Source organism: Ranitomeya variabilis, chromosome 4 (genome assembly GCF_051348905.1).
Source record: "Ranitomeya variabilis isolate aRanVar5 chromosome 4, aRanVar5.hap1, whole genome shotgun sequence".
Classification (NCBI taxonomy): Eukaryota; Metazoa; Chordata; class Amphibia; order Anura; family Dendrobatidae; genus Ranitomeya; species Ranitomeya variabilis.
The window spans coordinates 337,013,832-337,029,218 of NC_135235.1; the positions used below are offsets into that span (position 1 = coordinate 337,013,832).

At 53.0% G+C, this 15,387-nt stretch overlaps 1 protein-coding gene across 1 annotated transcript in view; it reads right to left on the reverse strand.

Moving 5' to 3' along the window:
* DPAGT1 (dolichyl-phosphate N-acetylglucosaminephosphotransferase 1) overlaps positions 1–12,836 on the reverse strand; it is a 62,350-nt gene extending 49,514 nt beyond the window's left edge. The window contains exons 1-2 of the mRNA XM_077250597.1: positions 12,599–12,836; positions 6,688–6,808 (exon numbers count right to left, since the gene is read on the reverse strand). Coding sequence (XP_077106712.1) covers positions 6,688–6,808; positions 12,599–12,744 — 267 coding nt within the window. The 5' untranslated portion in view covers positions 12,745–12,836. The remainder of the gene's footprint in view (positions 1–6,687; positions 6,809–12,598) is intronic.
* Between the last annotated feature and the right edge of the window lie 2,551 nt (positions 12,837–15,387).

Genomic DNA, 15,387 nt, shown 5'->3' on the forward strand with positions numbered 1-15,387 from the left:
TATGGAGTCCTTTTGAAAGAAGTTTAATTTCAACATCAGACAAAATTTTAGAGGATAAATGAATAACATCTAGTGAGGGTTCATATTCTGAGCAGGGTAATGTTCCAATGTGGTTTGATCCCACCAGATGCGTGTGTCATTAAGAGAAAGTTTCTCCACTTCATGTATAGTTTGTAACAAGTCTGGGGGAGTATCTGCACCTTTCCCTGCAGAACGAAACACTTGCAGCGCATGTTCCGTTCTGGTAGGATCTATGAGGTATACCCGGTTTTGTATGTCTAATAGCCTACTTTTATTTTAAATGAATACTATTAAAGCTAAGTGATTTTATCTCTTGGATCTGGATTCCCTACTTTCCCACATGTGCATCTCTAGACGTCTGGCAGACACGTAAATCCCTGCTCAAGATTTCCTGGACTCATAAGGAAATTCACCTAAAGGGGTGAGCTGAATTTATCTTTTTTTCTGAGTTAGTTAAGGGAGCTTGGCGCCCACCCCGACGTGCGTTTCGGATAAACCTTTTTTACTATATTCCATTTAACGTTGAAAATATTTTAATACTCTTTATACACATTGCACGTGCACCCTTCCTTCTTGTATGTTTTGTTACTTCCCCAGTTTTGGAATAAACTATATTTATAGCAATTGCTTTGATTCTGGACTTTTGGGGGGCTCATTTCTCGATTTTATCCATAATTTACATCCTGTGGGGACATGCCAAGGAGTCAGAATTCATATACAGTCATGGCCAAAAGTATTCACACCCCTGCAATTCTGTCAGATAATACTCAGTTTCTTCCTGAAAATGATTGCTAACACAAATTCTCTGGTATTATTATCTTCATTTAATTTGCCTTAAATGAAAAAAACACAAAAAGAATTGTCCTAAAGCCAAATTGGATATAATTCCACACCAAACATAAAAAAGGGGGTGGACAAAAGTATTGGCACTGTTCGAAAAATCATGTGATACTTCTCTAATTTGTGTAATTAACAGCACCTGTAACTTACCTGTGGCACCTAACAGGAGTTGGCAATAACTAAATCACACTTGCAGCCAGTTGACATGGATTAACCCCTTTCTGTCATTGGACGTACTATTCCGTCCATGTGGGGTGGGCCCTACTTCCCAAGGACGGAATAGTACGTCCAGCACGATCGGCCGCGCTCACGGGGGGAGCGCGGCCGGGTGTCAGCTGACTATCGCAGCTGACATCTGGCACTATGTGCCAGGAGCGGTCACGGACCGCCCCAGGCACATTAACCCCCGGCACACCGCGATCAAATATGATCGCGGTGTACCAGCGGTATTGGGAAGCATCGCGCAGGGAGGGGGCTCCCTGCGTGCTTCCCTGAGACCCCCGTAGCAACGCGATGTGATCGCGTTGCTCCGAGGGTCTCCTACCTCCTTCCTCGCTGCAGGTCCCGGATCCAAGATGGCCGCAGCATCCGGGTCCTGCAGGGAGGGAGGTGGCTTACCTGCAGCCCTGCACAGCAGATCGCAGATCTAACAGAATGCTATGCACACTGTCAGATCACCGATCTGTAATGTCCCCCCCCTGGGACAAAGTAAAAAAGTAAAAAAAAAAATGTCAACATGTGTAAAAAAAAAATTAAAAAAAATTCCAAAATAAATAAAATAAAAATTATTCCCATAAATACATTTCTTTATCTAAATAAAAAAAAAAATAATCAAACAATAAAAGTACACATATTTAGTATCGCCGCGTCCGTAACGACCCCACCTATAAAACTACATAACTAGTTAACCCCTTCAGTGAACACCGTAAAAAAAAAAAAAAAAAAAAAAAAACGAGGCAAAAAACAACGCTTTATTCTCATACCGCCAAACAAAAAGTGGAATAACACGCGATCAAAAAGACGGATATAAATAACCATGGTACCGCTGAAAACGTCATCTTGTCCCGCAAAAAACGAGCCGCCATACACCATCATCAGCGAAAAAATAAAAAAAAGTTATAGTCCTCAGAATAAAGCGATGCCAAAATAATTATTTTTTCTATAAAATAGCTTTTATCGTATAAAAGCGCCAAAACATAAAAAAATGATATAAATGAGATATCGCTGTAATCGTACTGACCCGAAGAATAAAACTGCTTTATCAATTTTACCAAACGCGGAACGGTATAAACGCCTCCCCCAAAAGAAATTAATGAATAGCTGGTTTTTGGTCATTCTGCCTCACAAAAATCGGAATAAAAAGCGATCAAAAAAATCTCCCGTGCCCGAACATGTTACCAATAAAAACGTCAACTCGTCCCGCAAAAAACAAGACCTCACATGACTCTGTGGACTCAAATATGGAAAAATTATAGCTCTCAAAATGTGGTAACGCAAAAAATATTTTTTGCAATAAAAAGCGTCTTTCAGTGTGTGACGGCTGCCAATCATAAAAATCCGCTAAATAACCCGCTATAAAAGTAAATCAAACCCCCCTTCATTACCCGCTTAGGCTACGTTCACATTTGCGTTGTGCGCCGCAGCGTCGGCGACGCAACGCAGGAACAACGCATGCACAACGCTGCGTTTTGCGACGCATGCGTCCTTTGTTTGCTTGATTTTGGACGCACAAAAAATGCAACTTGCTGCGTCCTCTGCGCCATGACGCGTGCGCCGCAGTGACGCATGCGTCGCAAAACGCAAGTGCAACGCATGTCCATGCGCCCCCATGTTAAATATGGCGACGCTGCGGCGCAGAACGCTAATGTGAACGTAGCCTTAGTTAGGGAAAAATAAAAAAAATTTTAAAAAATGTATTTATTTCCATTTTCCCATTAGGGTTAGGGCTAGGGTTAGGGTTGGGGCTAGGGTTGGGGCTAGGGTTGGGGCTAGGGTTGGGGCTAGGGTTGGGGCTACATTTAGGGTTGGGGCTAAAGTTAGGGTTAGGGTTGGGGCTAAAGTTAGGGTTTGGATTACATTTACGGTTGGGAATAGGGTTGGGATTAGGGTTAGGGGTGTGTCTGGGTTAGAGGTGTGGTTAGGGTTACCGTTGGGATTAGGGTTAGGGGTGTGTGTGGATTAGGGTTTCAGTTATAATTGGGGGGTTTCCACTGTTTAGGCACATCAGGGGCTCTCCAAACGTGACATGGCGTCCGATTTCAATTCCAGCCAATTCTGCGTTGAAAAAGTAAAACAGTGCTCCTTCCCTTCCAAGCTCTCCCGTGCGCCCAAACAGGGGTTTACCCCAACATATGGGGTATCAGCGTACTCAGAACACATTGGAGAACAACTTTTGGGGTCCAATTTCTCCTGTTACCCTTGGGAAAATACAAAACTAGGGGCTAAAAAATAATTTTTGTGGAAAAAAAAAAAAAAATTTATTTGCATGGCTCTGCGTTATAAACTGTAGTGAAACACTTGGGGGTTCAAAGCTCTCACAACACATCTAGATGAGTTCCTTAGGGGGTCTACTTTCCAAAATGGTGTCACTTGTGGGGGGGGTTTCTACTGTTTAGGTACATTAGGGGCTCTGCAAACGCAATGTGACGCCTGCAGACCATTCCATCTAAGTCTGCATTCCAAATGGCGCCCCTTCCCTTCCGAGCCCTCCCATGCGCCCAAACGGTGGTTCCCCCCCACATATGGGGTATCAGCGTATTCAAGACAAATTGGACAACAACTTTTGGGGTCCAATTTCTCCTGTTACCATTGGGAAAATACAAAACTGGGGGCTAAAAAATAATTTTTGGGGGAAATTTTTTATTTTTTTATTTTCACGGCTCTGCGTTATAAACTGTAGTGAAACACTTGGGGGTTCAAAGTTCTCACAACACAACTAGATAAGTTCCTTGGGGGGTCTAGTTTCCAATATTGGGTCACTTGTGGGGGGTTTCTACTGTTTAGGTACATTAGGGGCTCTGCAAACGTAATGTGACGCCTGCAGACCAATCCATCTAAGTCTGCATTGCAAATGATGCTCCTTCCCTTCCGAGCTCTGCCATGCGCTCAAACGGTGGTTCCCCCCCAGATATCAGGTATCAGCGTACTCAGGACAAATTGGACAACAATATATAGGGTCTAATTTCTCCTGTTACCCTTGGAAAAATACAAAACTGGGGGCTAAAAAATAATTTTTGTGGAAAAATAAATATTTTTTATTTGCACGGCTCTGCGTTATAAACTGTAGTGAATCACTTGGGGGTTCAAATCTCTCACAACACATCTAGATGAGTTCCTTAGGGGGTCTACTTTCCAAAATGGTGTCACTTGTGGGGGGGTTTTTACTGTTTAGGTACATTAGGGGATCTGCAAACGCAATGTGACGCCTGCAGACCATTCCATCTAAGTCTGCATTCCAAATGGCACTCCATCCCTTCCGAGCCCTCCCATGCGCCCAAACGGTGGTTCCCCCCCACATATGGGGTATCAGCGTACTCAGGACAAATTGGACAACAACTTTTGGGGTCCAATTTCTCCTGTTACCCTCGGGAAAATACAAAACTGGGGGCTAAAATATAATTTTTGTGGGAAAAAAATTTTTGTTTTATTTTTACGGCTCTGCATTATAAACTTCTGTGAAGCACTTGGTGGGTCAAAGTGCTCAACACACCTCTAGATAAGTTCCTTAGGGGGTCTACTTTCCAAAATGGTGTCACTTGTGGGGGGGTTTCAATGTTTAGGCACATCAGTGGCTCTCCAAACGCAACATGGCGTCCCATCTCAATTCCTGTCAATTTTGCAGTGAAAAGTCAAACGGCGCTCCTTCCCTTCCGAGCTCTCCCATGCGCCCAAACAGTGGTTTACCCCCACATATGGGGTATCAGCGTACTCAGGACAAATTGTATAACATCTTTTGGGGTCCATTTTCTCCTGTTACCCTTGGTAAAATAAAACAAATTGGAGCTGAAGTAAATTTTGTGTGAAAAAAAGTTAAATGTTCATTTTTATTTAAACATTCCAAAAATTCCTGTGAAACACCTGAAGGGTTAATAAACTTTTTGAATGTGGTTTTGAGCACCTTGAGGGGTGCAGTTTTTAGAATGGTGTCACACTTGGGTATTTTCTATCATATAGACCCCTCAAAATGACTTCAAATGAGATGTGGTCCCTAAAAAAAAATGGTGTTGTAAAAATGAGAAATTGCTGGTCAACTTTTAACCCTTATAACTCCCTAACAAAAAAAAATGTTGGTTCCAAAATGGTGCTGATGTAAAGTAGACATGTGGGAAATGTTACTTATTAAGTATTTTGTGTGACATATCACTGTGATTTAATTGCATAAAAATTAAAATTTGGAAAATTGCGAAATTTTCAAATTTTTCACCAAATTTCAATTTTTTTCACAAATAAACGCAGGTAATATCAAAGAAATTTTACCACTATCATGAAGTACAATATGTCACGAGAAAACAATGTCAGAATTACCAGGATCCGTTGAAGCGTTCCAGAGTTATAACCTCATAAAGGGACAGTGGTCAGAATTGTAAAAATTGGCCCGGTCCATAACGTGCAAACCACCCTTGGGGGTGAAGGGGTTAAAGTTGACTCAACCTCTGTCCTGTGTCCTTGTGTGTACCACATTGAGCATGGAGAAAAGAAAGAAGACCAAAGAACTGTCTGAGGACTTGAGAAACCAAATTGTGAGGAAGCATGAGCAATCTCAAGGCTACAAGTCCATCTCCAAAGACCTGAATGTTCCTGTGTCTACCCTGCGCAGTGTCAAGAAGTTTAAAGCTCATGGCACTGTGGCTAACCTCCCTAGATGTGGACGGAAAAGAAAAATTGACAACAGATTTCAACGCAAGATTGTGCGAATGTTGGATAAAGAACCTTGACTAACATCCAAACAAGTTCAAGCTGCCCTGCAGTTCGAGGGTACAACAGTGTCAGCCCGTACTACCCGTCGGCGTCTGAATGAAAAGGGACTGTATGGTAGGAGACCTAGGAAGACCCCACTTCTTACCCCGAGACATAAAAAAGCCAGGCTGGAGTTTGCCAAAACTTACCTGAAAAAGCCTAAAACGTTTTGGAAGAATGTTCTCTGGTCAGATGAGACAAAAGTAGAGCTTTTTGGGCAAAGGCATCAACATAGAGTTTACAGGAGAAAAAAAAGAGGCATTCAAAGAAAAGAACACGGTCCCTACAGCTGGGTCTCCCTCAGAGATCATGGGTCTTCCAGCAGGACAATGACCCAAAACACACTTCAAAAAGCACTAGAAAATGGTTTGAGAGAAAGCACTGGAGACTTCTAAGGTGGCCAGCAATGAGTCCAGACCTGAATCCCATAGAACACCTGTGGAGAGATCTTAAAATGGCAGTTTGGAGAAGGCACCCTTCAAATATCAGGGACCTGGAGCAGTTTGCCAAAGAAGAATGGTCTAAAATTCCAGCAGAGCATTGTAAGAAACTCAATGATGGTTACCGGAAGCGGTTGGTCGCAGTTATTTTGGCTAAAGGTTGTGCAACCAAGTATTAGGCTGAGGGTGCCAATACTTTTGTCTGGCCCATTTTTGGAGTTTTGTGTGAAATGATCAATGTTTTGCTTTTTGCTTCATTCTCTTTTGTGGTTTTTCATTTAAGACAAATTAAATGAAGATAATAATACCAAAGAATTTGTGTTTGCAATCATTTTCAGGAAGACACTGAGTATTATCTGACAGAATTGCAGGGGTGTCAATACTTTTGGCCATGACTGTATGTGCTTATAAAATGGTAAAATAATCTCACCTCATGATGGGGAAACTCTTTACACTTCTCTTCAATGAAACAACTCAAAAATGGCACTGGGATGAAGAAAAACAGGATGAGCAGGAACACAGCTCCGCTGATCACTCCTTGTGACTCTGGGCTGTGGAAACAAGAAGTGAAGAACATCACAATCTGCAATAGTTTGTTACATCCGTCAGTAGCATGGTAGTCAGACTAAAAAAAAAGATATATGAAAGTGACATCATTTTACCTTTTTTTCCCTAAATCAGTAAATAGTACACAAGAAAAAGAAAAGTTCTGATCAAAGAAATCCACTTCTTTAGTTCTCAAATTTCTCAATTCACAAGTAAATCTGTCTTCAGTGAATACAAGACTTTCCCACTATAGAGACAGGAGATTACAGCTGGTGCTCATAAAGTTCTATAAAGAACTTGCAGCAGAATGTCTGTGTCTGCCTCCTGCTCCTCCATCTCCTATCTCAGTAATGGGACAGTTTGTCTTCACTGAAAACACATTTTTACCCATGAACTGAGAATACGTGATCAGTCCCCAGCCCCAGCACCGCACAGTCCCCCGGCACACAGGATAGGACAGCCCAGCACCGCACAGTCCCCCGGCACACAGGATAGGACAGCCCCAGCACCGCACAGTCCCCCCCGGCACACAGGACAGGACAGCCCCAGAACCGCACAGTCCCCCCCGGCACACAGGATAGGACAGCCCCAGAACCGCACAGTCCCCCCAGCACACAGGATAGGACAGCCCCAGAACCGCACAGTCCCCCCCGGCACACAGGATAGGACAGCCCCAGAACCGCACAGTCCCCCCCGGCACACAGGATAGGACAGCCCCAGAACCGCACAGTCCCCCCAGCACACAGGATAGGACAGCCCCAGCACCGCACAGTCCCCCCGGCACACAGGATAGGACCGCCCCAGCACCGCACAGTCCCCCCAGCACACAGGATAGGACAGCCCCAGCACCGCACAGTCCCCCCCGGCACACAGGATAGGACCGCCCCAGCACCGCACAGTCCCCCCGGCACACAGGATAGGACAGCCCCAGCACCGCACAGTCCCCCCCCCCAGCACACAGGATAGGACAGCCCCAGCACCGCACAGTCCCCGGCACACAGGATAGGACAGCCCCGGCACCGCACAGTCCCCCGGCACACAGGATAGGACAGCCCCAGCACCGCACAGTCCCCCGGCACACAGGATAGGACCGCCCCAGCACCGCACAGTCCCCCCCGGCACACAGGATAGGACCGCCCCAGCACCGCACAGTCCCCCCCGGCACACAGGATAGGACCGCCCCAGCACCGCACAGTCCCCCCCGGCACACAGGATAGGACAGCCCCAGAACCGCACAGTCCCCCGGCACACAGGATAGGACAGCCCAGCACCGCACAGTCCCCCGGCACACAGGATAGGACAGCCCCAGCACCGCACAGTCCCCCCCGGCACACAGGACAGGACAGCCCCAGAACCGCACAGTCCCCCCCGGCACACAGGATAGGACAGCCCCAGAACCGCACAGTCCCCCCAGCACACAGGATAGGACAGCCCCAGAACCGCACAGTCCCCCCCGGCACACAGGATAGGACAGCCCCAGAACCGCACAGTCCCCCCCGGCACACAGGATAGGACAGCCCCAGAACCGCACAGTCCCCCCAGCACACAGGATAGGACAGCCCCAGCACCGCACAGTCCCCCCCGGCACACAGGATAGGACCGCCCCAGCACCGCACAGTCCCCCCAGCACACAGGATAGGACAGCCCCAGCACCGCACAGTCCCCCCCCGGCACACAGGATAGGACCGCCCCAGCACCGCACAGTCCCCCCGGCACACAGGATAGGACAGCCCCAGCACCGCACAGTCCCCCCCCCAGCACACAGGATAGGACAGCCCCAGCACCGCACAGTCCCCGGCACACAGGATAGGACAGCCCCGGCACCGCACAGTCCCCCGGCACACAGGATAGGACAGCCCCAGCACCGCACAGTCCCCCGGCACACAGGATAGGACCGCCCCAGCACCGCACAGTCCCCCCCGGCACACAGGATAGGACCGCCCCAGCACCGCACAGTCCCCCCCGGCACACAGGATAGGACCGCCCCAGTACTGCACAGTCCCCCGGCACACAGGATAGGACAGCCCCAGCACCGCACAGTCCCCCCCGGCACACAGGACAGGACAGCCCCAGAACCGCACAGTCCCCCCCGGCACACAGGATAGGACAGCCCCAGAACCGCACAGTCCCCCCAGCACACAGGATAGGACAGCCCCAGCACCGCACAGTCCCCCCCGGCACACAGGATAGGACCGCCCCAGCACCGCACAGTCCCCCCAGCACACAGGATAGGACAGCCCCAGCACCGCACAGTCCCCCCCGGCACACAGGATAGGACCGCCCCAGCACCGCAGTCCCCCCGGCACACAGGATAGGACAGCCCCAGCACCGCACAGTCCCCCCCCCAGCACACAGGATAGGACAGCCCCAGCACCGCACAGTCCCCGGCACACAGGATAGGACAGCCCCGGCACCGCACAGTCCCCCGGCACACAGGATAGGACAGCCCCAGCAACGCACAGTCCCCCGGCACACAGGATAGGACCGCCCCAGCACCGCACAGTCCCCCCCGGCACACAGGATAGGACCGCCCCAGCACCGCACAGTCCCCCCCGGCACACAGGATAGGACCGCCCCAGTACTGCACAGTCCCCCGGCACACAGGATAGGACAGCCCCAGCACCGCACAGTCCCCCCCGGCACACAGGACAGGACCGCCCCAGTACTGCACAGTCCCCCGGCACACAGGATAGGACAGCCCCAGCACCGCACAGTCCCCCCCGGCACACAGGACAGGACCGCCCCAGCACCGCAGTCCCCCGCGGCACACAGGACCGCCCCACCACCGCACAGTTCCCACAGGATAGGACCGCCCCAGCACTGCACAGTCCCCCCCGGCACACAGGATAGGACCGCCCCAGCACTGCACAGTCCCCCCCGGCACACAGGATAGGACCGCCCCAGCACTGCACAGTCCCCCCCGGCACACAGGATAGGACCGCCCCAGCACTGCACAGTCCCCCCCGGCATACAGGATAGGACCGCCCCAGCACTGCACAGTCCCCCCCGGCACACAGGATAGGACCGCCCCAGCACTGCACAGTCCCCCCCGGCACACAGGATAGGACCGCCCCAGCACTGCACAGTCCCCCGGCACACAGGATAGGACCGCCCCAGCACCGCACAGTTCCCACAGGATAGGACCGCCCCAGCACTGCACAGTCCCCCCCGGCACACAGGATAGGACCGCCCCAGCACTGCACAGTCCCCCCCGGCACACAGGATAGGACCGCCCCAGCACTGCACAGTCCCCCGGCACACAGGATAGGACCGCCCCAGCACTGCACAGTCCCCCCCGGCACACAGGATAGGACCGCCCCAGCACTGCACAGTCCCCCCCGGCACACAGGATAGGACCGCCCCAGCACTGCACAGTCCCCCGGCACAAAGGATAGGACCGCCCCAGCACCGCACAGTTCCCACAGGATAGGACCGCACCAGCACTGCACAGTCCCCCCCGGCACACAGGATAGGACCGCCCCAGCACTGCACAGTCCCCCCCGGCACACAGGATAGGACAGCACCAGCACTGCACAGTCCCCCCCCCGGCACACAGGATAGGACAGCACCAGCACTGCACAGTCCCCCCCGGCACACAGGATAGGACCACCCCAGCACTGCACAGTCCCTGGCCCCTGCTCCTCCAGCACCGCACAGTCCCCCCCGGCACACAGGATAGGACAGCACCAGCACTGCACAGTCCCCCCCGGCACACAGGATAGGACAGCACCAGCACTGCACAGTCCCCCCCGGCACACAGGATAGGACCGCTCCAGCACTGCACAGTCCCCTCCGGCACACAGGATAGGACCGCACCAGCACTGCACAGTCCCCCCCGGCACACAGGATAGGACAGCACCAGCACTGCACAGTCCCCCCCGGCACACCAGGATAGGACAGCCCCAGCACTGCACACAGGATAGGACAGCCCCAGCACTGCACAGTCCCCCCCGACACACAGGATAGGACCGCCCCAGCACCGCACAGTTCCCACAGGATAGGACAGCACCAGCACTGCAGAGTCCCCCCCGGCACACAGGATAGGACCGCCCCAGCACCGCACAGTTCCCACAGGATAGGACCGCCCCAGCACTGCACAGTCCCCCCCGGCACACAGGATAGGACCGCCCCAGCACTGCACAGTCCCCCGGCACACAGGATAGGACCGCCCCAGCACTGCACAGTCCCCCCCGGCACACAGGATAGGACCGCCCCAGCACTGCACAGTCCCCCCCGGCACACAGGATAGGACCGCCCCAGCACTGCACAGTCCCCCCCGGCACACAGGATAGGACCGCCCCAGCACTGCACAGTCCCCCCCGGCACACAGGATAGGACCGCCCCAGCACTGCACAGTCCCCCCCGGCACACAGGATAGGACCGCCCCAGCACTGCACAGTCCCCCCCGGCACACAGGATAGGACCGCCCCAGCACTGCACAGTCCCCCCCGGCACACAGGATAGGACCGCCCCAGCACTGCACAGTCCCCCCCGGCACACAGGATAGGACCGCCCCAGCACTGCACAGTCCCCCCCGGCACACAGGATAGGACCGCCCCAGCACTGCACAGTCCCCCCCGGCACACAGGATAGGACCGCCCCAGCACTGCACAGTCCCCCCCGGCACACAGGATAGGACCGCCCCAGCACTGCACAGTCCCCCCCGGCACACAGGATAGGACCGCCCCAGCACTGCACAGTCCCCCCCGGCACACAGGATAGGACAGCACCAGCACTGCACAGTCCCCCCCGGCACACCAGGATAGGACAGCCCCAGCACTGCACACAGGATAGGACAGCCCCAGCACTGCACAGTCCCCCCCGGCACACAGGATAGGACCGCCCCAGCACTGCACAGTCCCCCCCGGCACACAGGATAGGACAGCACCAGCACTGCACAGTCCCCCCCGGCACACAGGATAGGACCGCCCCAGCACTGCACAGTCCCCCCCGGCACACAGGATAGGACAGCACCAGCACTGCACAGTCCCCCCCGGCACACAGGATAGGACGGCCCCAGCACTGCACAGTCCCCCCCGGCACACAGGATAGGACGGCCCCAGCACTGCACAGTCCCCCCCGGCACACAGGATAGGACAGCACCAGCACTGCACAGTCCCCCCCGGCACACAGGATAGGACCGCCCCAGCACTGCACAGTCCCCCCCGGCACACAGGATAGGACAGCACCAGCACTGCACAGTCCCCCCCGGCACACAGGATAGGACCGCCCCAGCACTGCACAGTCCCCCCCGGCACACAGGATAGGACAGCACCAGCACTGCACAGTCCCCCCCCCGGCACACAGGATAGGACGGCCCCAGCACTGCACAGTCCCCCCCGGCACACAGGATAGGACGGCCCCAGCACTGCACAGTCCCCCCCGGCACACAGGATAGGACCGCCCCAGCACTGCACAGTCCCCCCCGGCACACAGGATAGGACAGCACCAGCACTGCACAGTCCCCCCCGGCATACAGGATAGGACCACCCCAGCACTGCACAGTCCCCGGCCCCTGCTCCTCCAGCACTGCACAGTCCCCCCCGGCACACAGGATAGGACCGCCCCAGCACTGCAGTCCCCCCCGGCACACAGGATAGGACCGCCCCAGCACCGCACAGTTCCCACAGGATAGGACAGCACCAGCACTGCACAGTCCCCCCCGGCACACAGGATAGGACCACCCCAGCACTGCACAGTCCCCCCCGGCACACAGGATAGGACCACCCCAGCACTGCACAGTCCCCGGCCCCTGCTCCTCCAGCACCGCACAGTCCTCCAGTGCGGCCACGCACATTTCCTTCTTGCTCGGCTTGTTCAGGTCCACCCCGCACAGTCTGGCAGCTATGAAGTGATTCTGGAAGGCGGGGATCAGAGCTGCCGTTGCCAGGCCGCCCAGCAGCGAGAGGGCCACATTCACCAGCAGCGCTATAGCCGGCATCTTCCCCGGGTTCCACCACACTTCCGGCTTCCCCAGCGCCGCGCTGTCACCGCTGTAGTGTGGACAGTGGACACGTGCTCCATACTGTGATTGGCTGGCGAGAGGGAAGGGCGTGTCCTGAATTAAAATGACACAACTTTTGCTAAAGGTGCAGCGTGAGAGCCCCGGAGCAGAGCAGAGCTCCGCCTGGTGGTGGGAGGAGGTACGTCCACAGACAGCTGGATGGTGGGAACTACTGACGTACAGTTATATCATGCGCCGTTCTATCTAGTCACAGCTGTCATTTTCCTGCTATTTGCACTTTAAGGGTATGTGCACACGTTGCTGATTCCATTGCGGATTTTCTGAGCGGATTCTGCAGGTAAAACGCAGGGCGTTTTACCTGCGGATTCACTGTGGATTTTGTGCAGATTTTGTGCGGATTTCACCTGCATTTTTACATCAGCGGATTCCTATAATGGAAGAGGTGTAAAACGCTGTGGAATCCGTACAGAGAATTGACATGCAGCGGAAAATAAACCTCTGTGTTTCCGCTCGGAATTTTCCGCAGCATGGGCACAGCGGATTTTGTTTTCCACAGGTTTACATGGTACTGTACACCGCATAGAAAACTGCTGCGAATCCGCAGGGCCAAATCTGCAACATGTGCACATAGCCTACCATAGCTCCCAACCGTCCCTCATTCTGCAGGACTGTCCCGATTTTCAGGCTTTGCCCTGCAGTCCTGCACGGGACTCTGCTTCTCCCGCAGACCAGGGCCGGCCCGAGAGATTACGGCGCCCTAGGCGAAACTATTTTGTTGCGCCCCTACTACTTTTAACATACCTCCCAACTTTTGAAGATGGGAAAGAGGGACAAAGTTTGCGGCAAATTTTGGGCCGCGCCTCTGACCACACCCATTCATAACTAGCCACACCCATATCCACGTCCCAACCACACCCATTTAGCACTGCTGATCACACTGTTTCATAAAGAATAATTATAAACAAAAAAATATGGCCACACAGTGCTCCATACTGAATAATGGCCACACATGATGCTCAATACTGTATAATGGCCACACATGATGCTCCATACTGTATAATGGCCACACATGATGCTCTATACTGTATAATGGCCACACATGATGCTCCATACTGTATAATGGCCACACATGATGCTCCATACTGTATAATGGCCACACATGATGCTCCATACTGTATAATGACCACACATGATGCTCCATACTGTATATTGGCTGCACATGGTACTTCGTACCGTATAATGGCCACACATAGGTACTCCTACACATGCGGCTGTCCGTACACATGCGCTCCGCTCCATACACCTCGTACACACGTGGCTCCGCTCCGTACACCTCGTACACATTTAGCTCCTCTCCGTACACCTCATACACACGGCTCCGCTCCGTACACCTCATACACACACGGCTCTGCTCCATACACCTCATACACATTCAGCTCCGCTCCATACACCTTTTGCCTTTTGAAAAGATTTTTTATAATTTTTTCAATTTTTTCTCTGGCGCCCCCTTAGGGTCGGCGCCCTAGGCGGCCGCCTAGTTCGCCTATAGATTCGGGCCGGCCCTGCCGCAGACAGCAGGAGAAGCAGCCAACACGCCCCCTTGCATGAGGCCACGCCCCTTCCCCTGCAGTCTGCTAATCTTCCAGAGTGCGCGGTATAGCTCAGAGGGAGAGAGAGGGGACATGTTTGAGGTACGTATCACGGAGGGGGTGTGTGTGTGTAGGTGCTGAAATCTTGGCCTGCATTGTAAGCAGAGCTGCTGGGAGTGGGACACATCTACAGCTGGGAGCCCCGCCTGTACACTGGCATCTAACACCAGGGCTCTTACCTGTCGGACACAGCCTTGGCATCAATGTAAGCAGCAGTGGCGCTAATGCCTGGCTTATCCTGCGTGGAATGAGTGGGGCTGAGCATGTTGGGATGGACACTGACAGCCTCCTCTGTTACTGGCCTCTGCTGCTGTGATGGCAGATCAACGTATCAGGTATGGAGAAGTCTGTGCAGTTAGCCGTGTGTGTATGAGGTGTATGGAGCAGAGCCATGTGTGTATGAGGTGTATGGAGTGGAGCTGAATGTGTACAAGGTGTATAGAGCGGAGCAGTGTGTGTACAAGGTGTATGGAGCGGAGCTGAATGTGTATGAGGTGTACGGAGCGGAGCCGTGTGTGTATGAGGTGTATGGAGCGGAGCTAAATGTGTATGAGGTGTATGGAGCGTAGCTGAATGTGTACAAGGTGTACGAAGCGGAACCGTGTGTGTATGAGGTGTATGGAGTGGAGCTAAATGTGTACGAGGTGTATGGAGCAGAGCTGCATGTGTACGAGGTGTATGGAGCAGAGCTGCATGTGTATGAGGTGTATGGAGTGGAGCTGAATGTGTACAAGGTGTACGGAGCGGAGCTGCGTGTGTATGAGGTGTATGGATTGGAGCTGAATGTGTACAAGGTGTACGGAGCGGAGCTGTGTGTGTATGAGGTGTATGGAGTGGAGCCGTGTTTACGGAGCGGAGCCGTGTGTGCAAAGTGTACGGAGCACAGCCGCGTGTGTAGAAGTAGCTGTGTGTGGCCATTATACGGTACGAAATATCATGTGTGGCCAATATACGGTATGGAGCATCATGT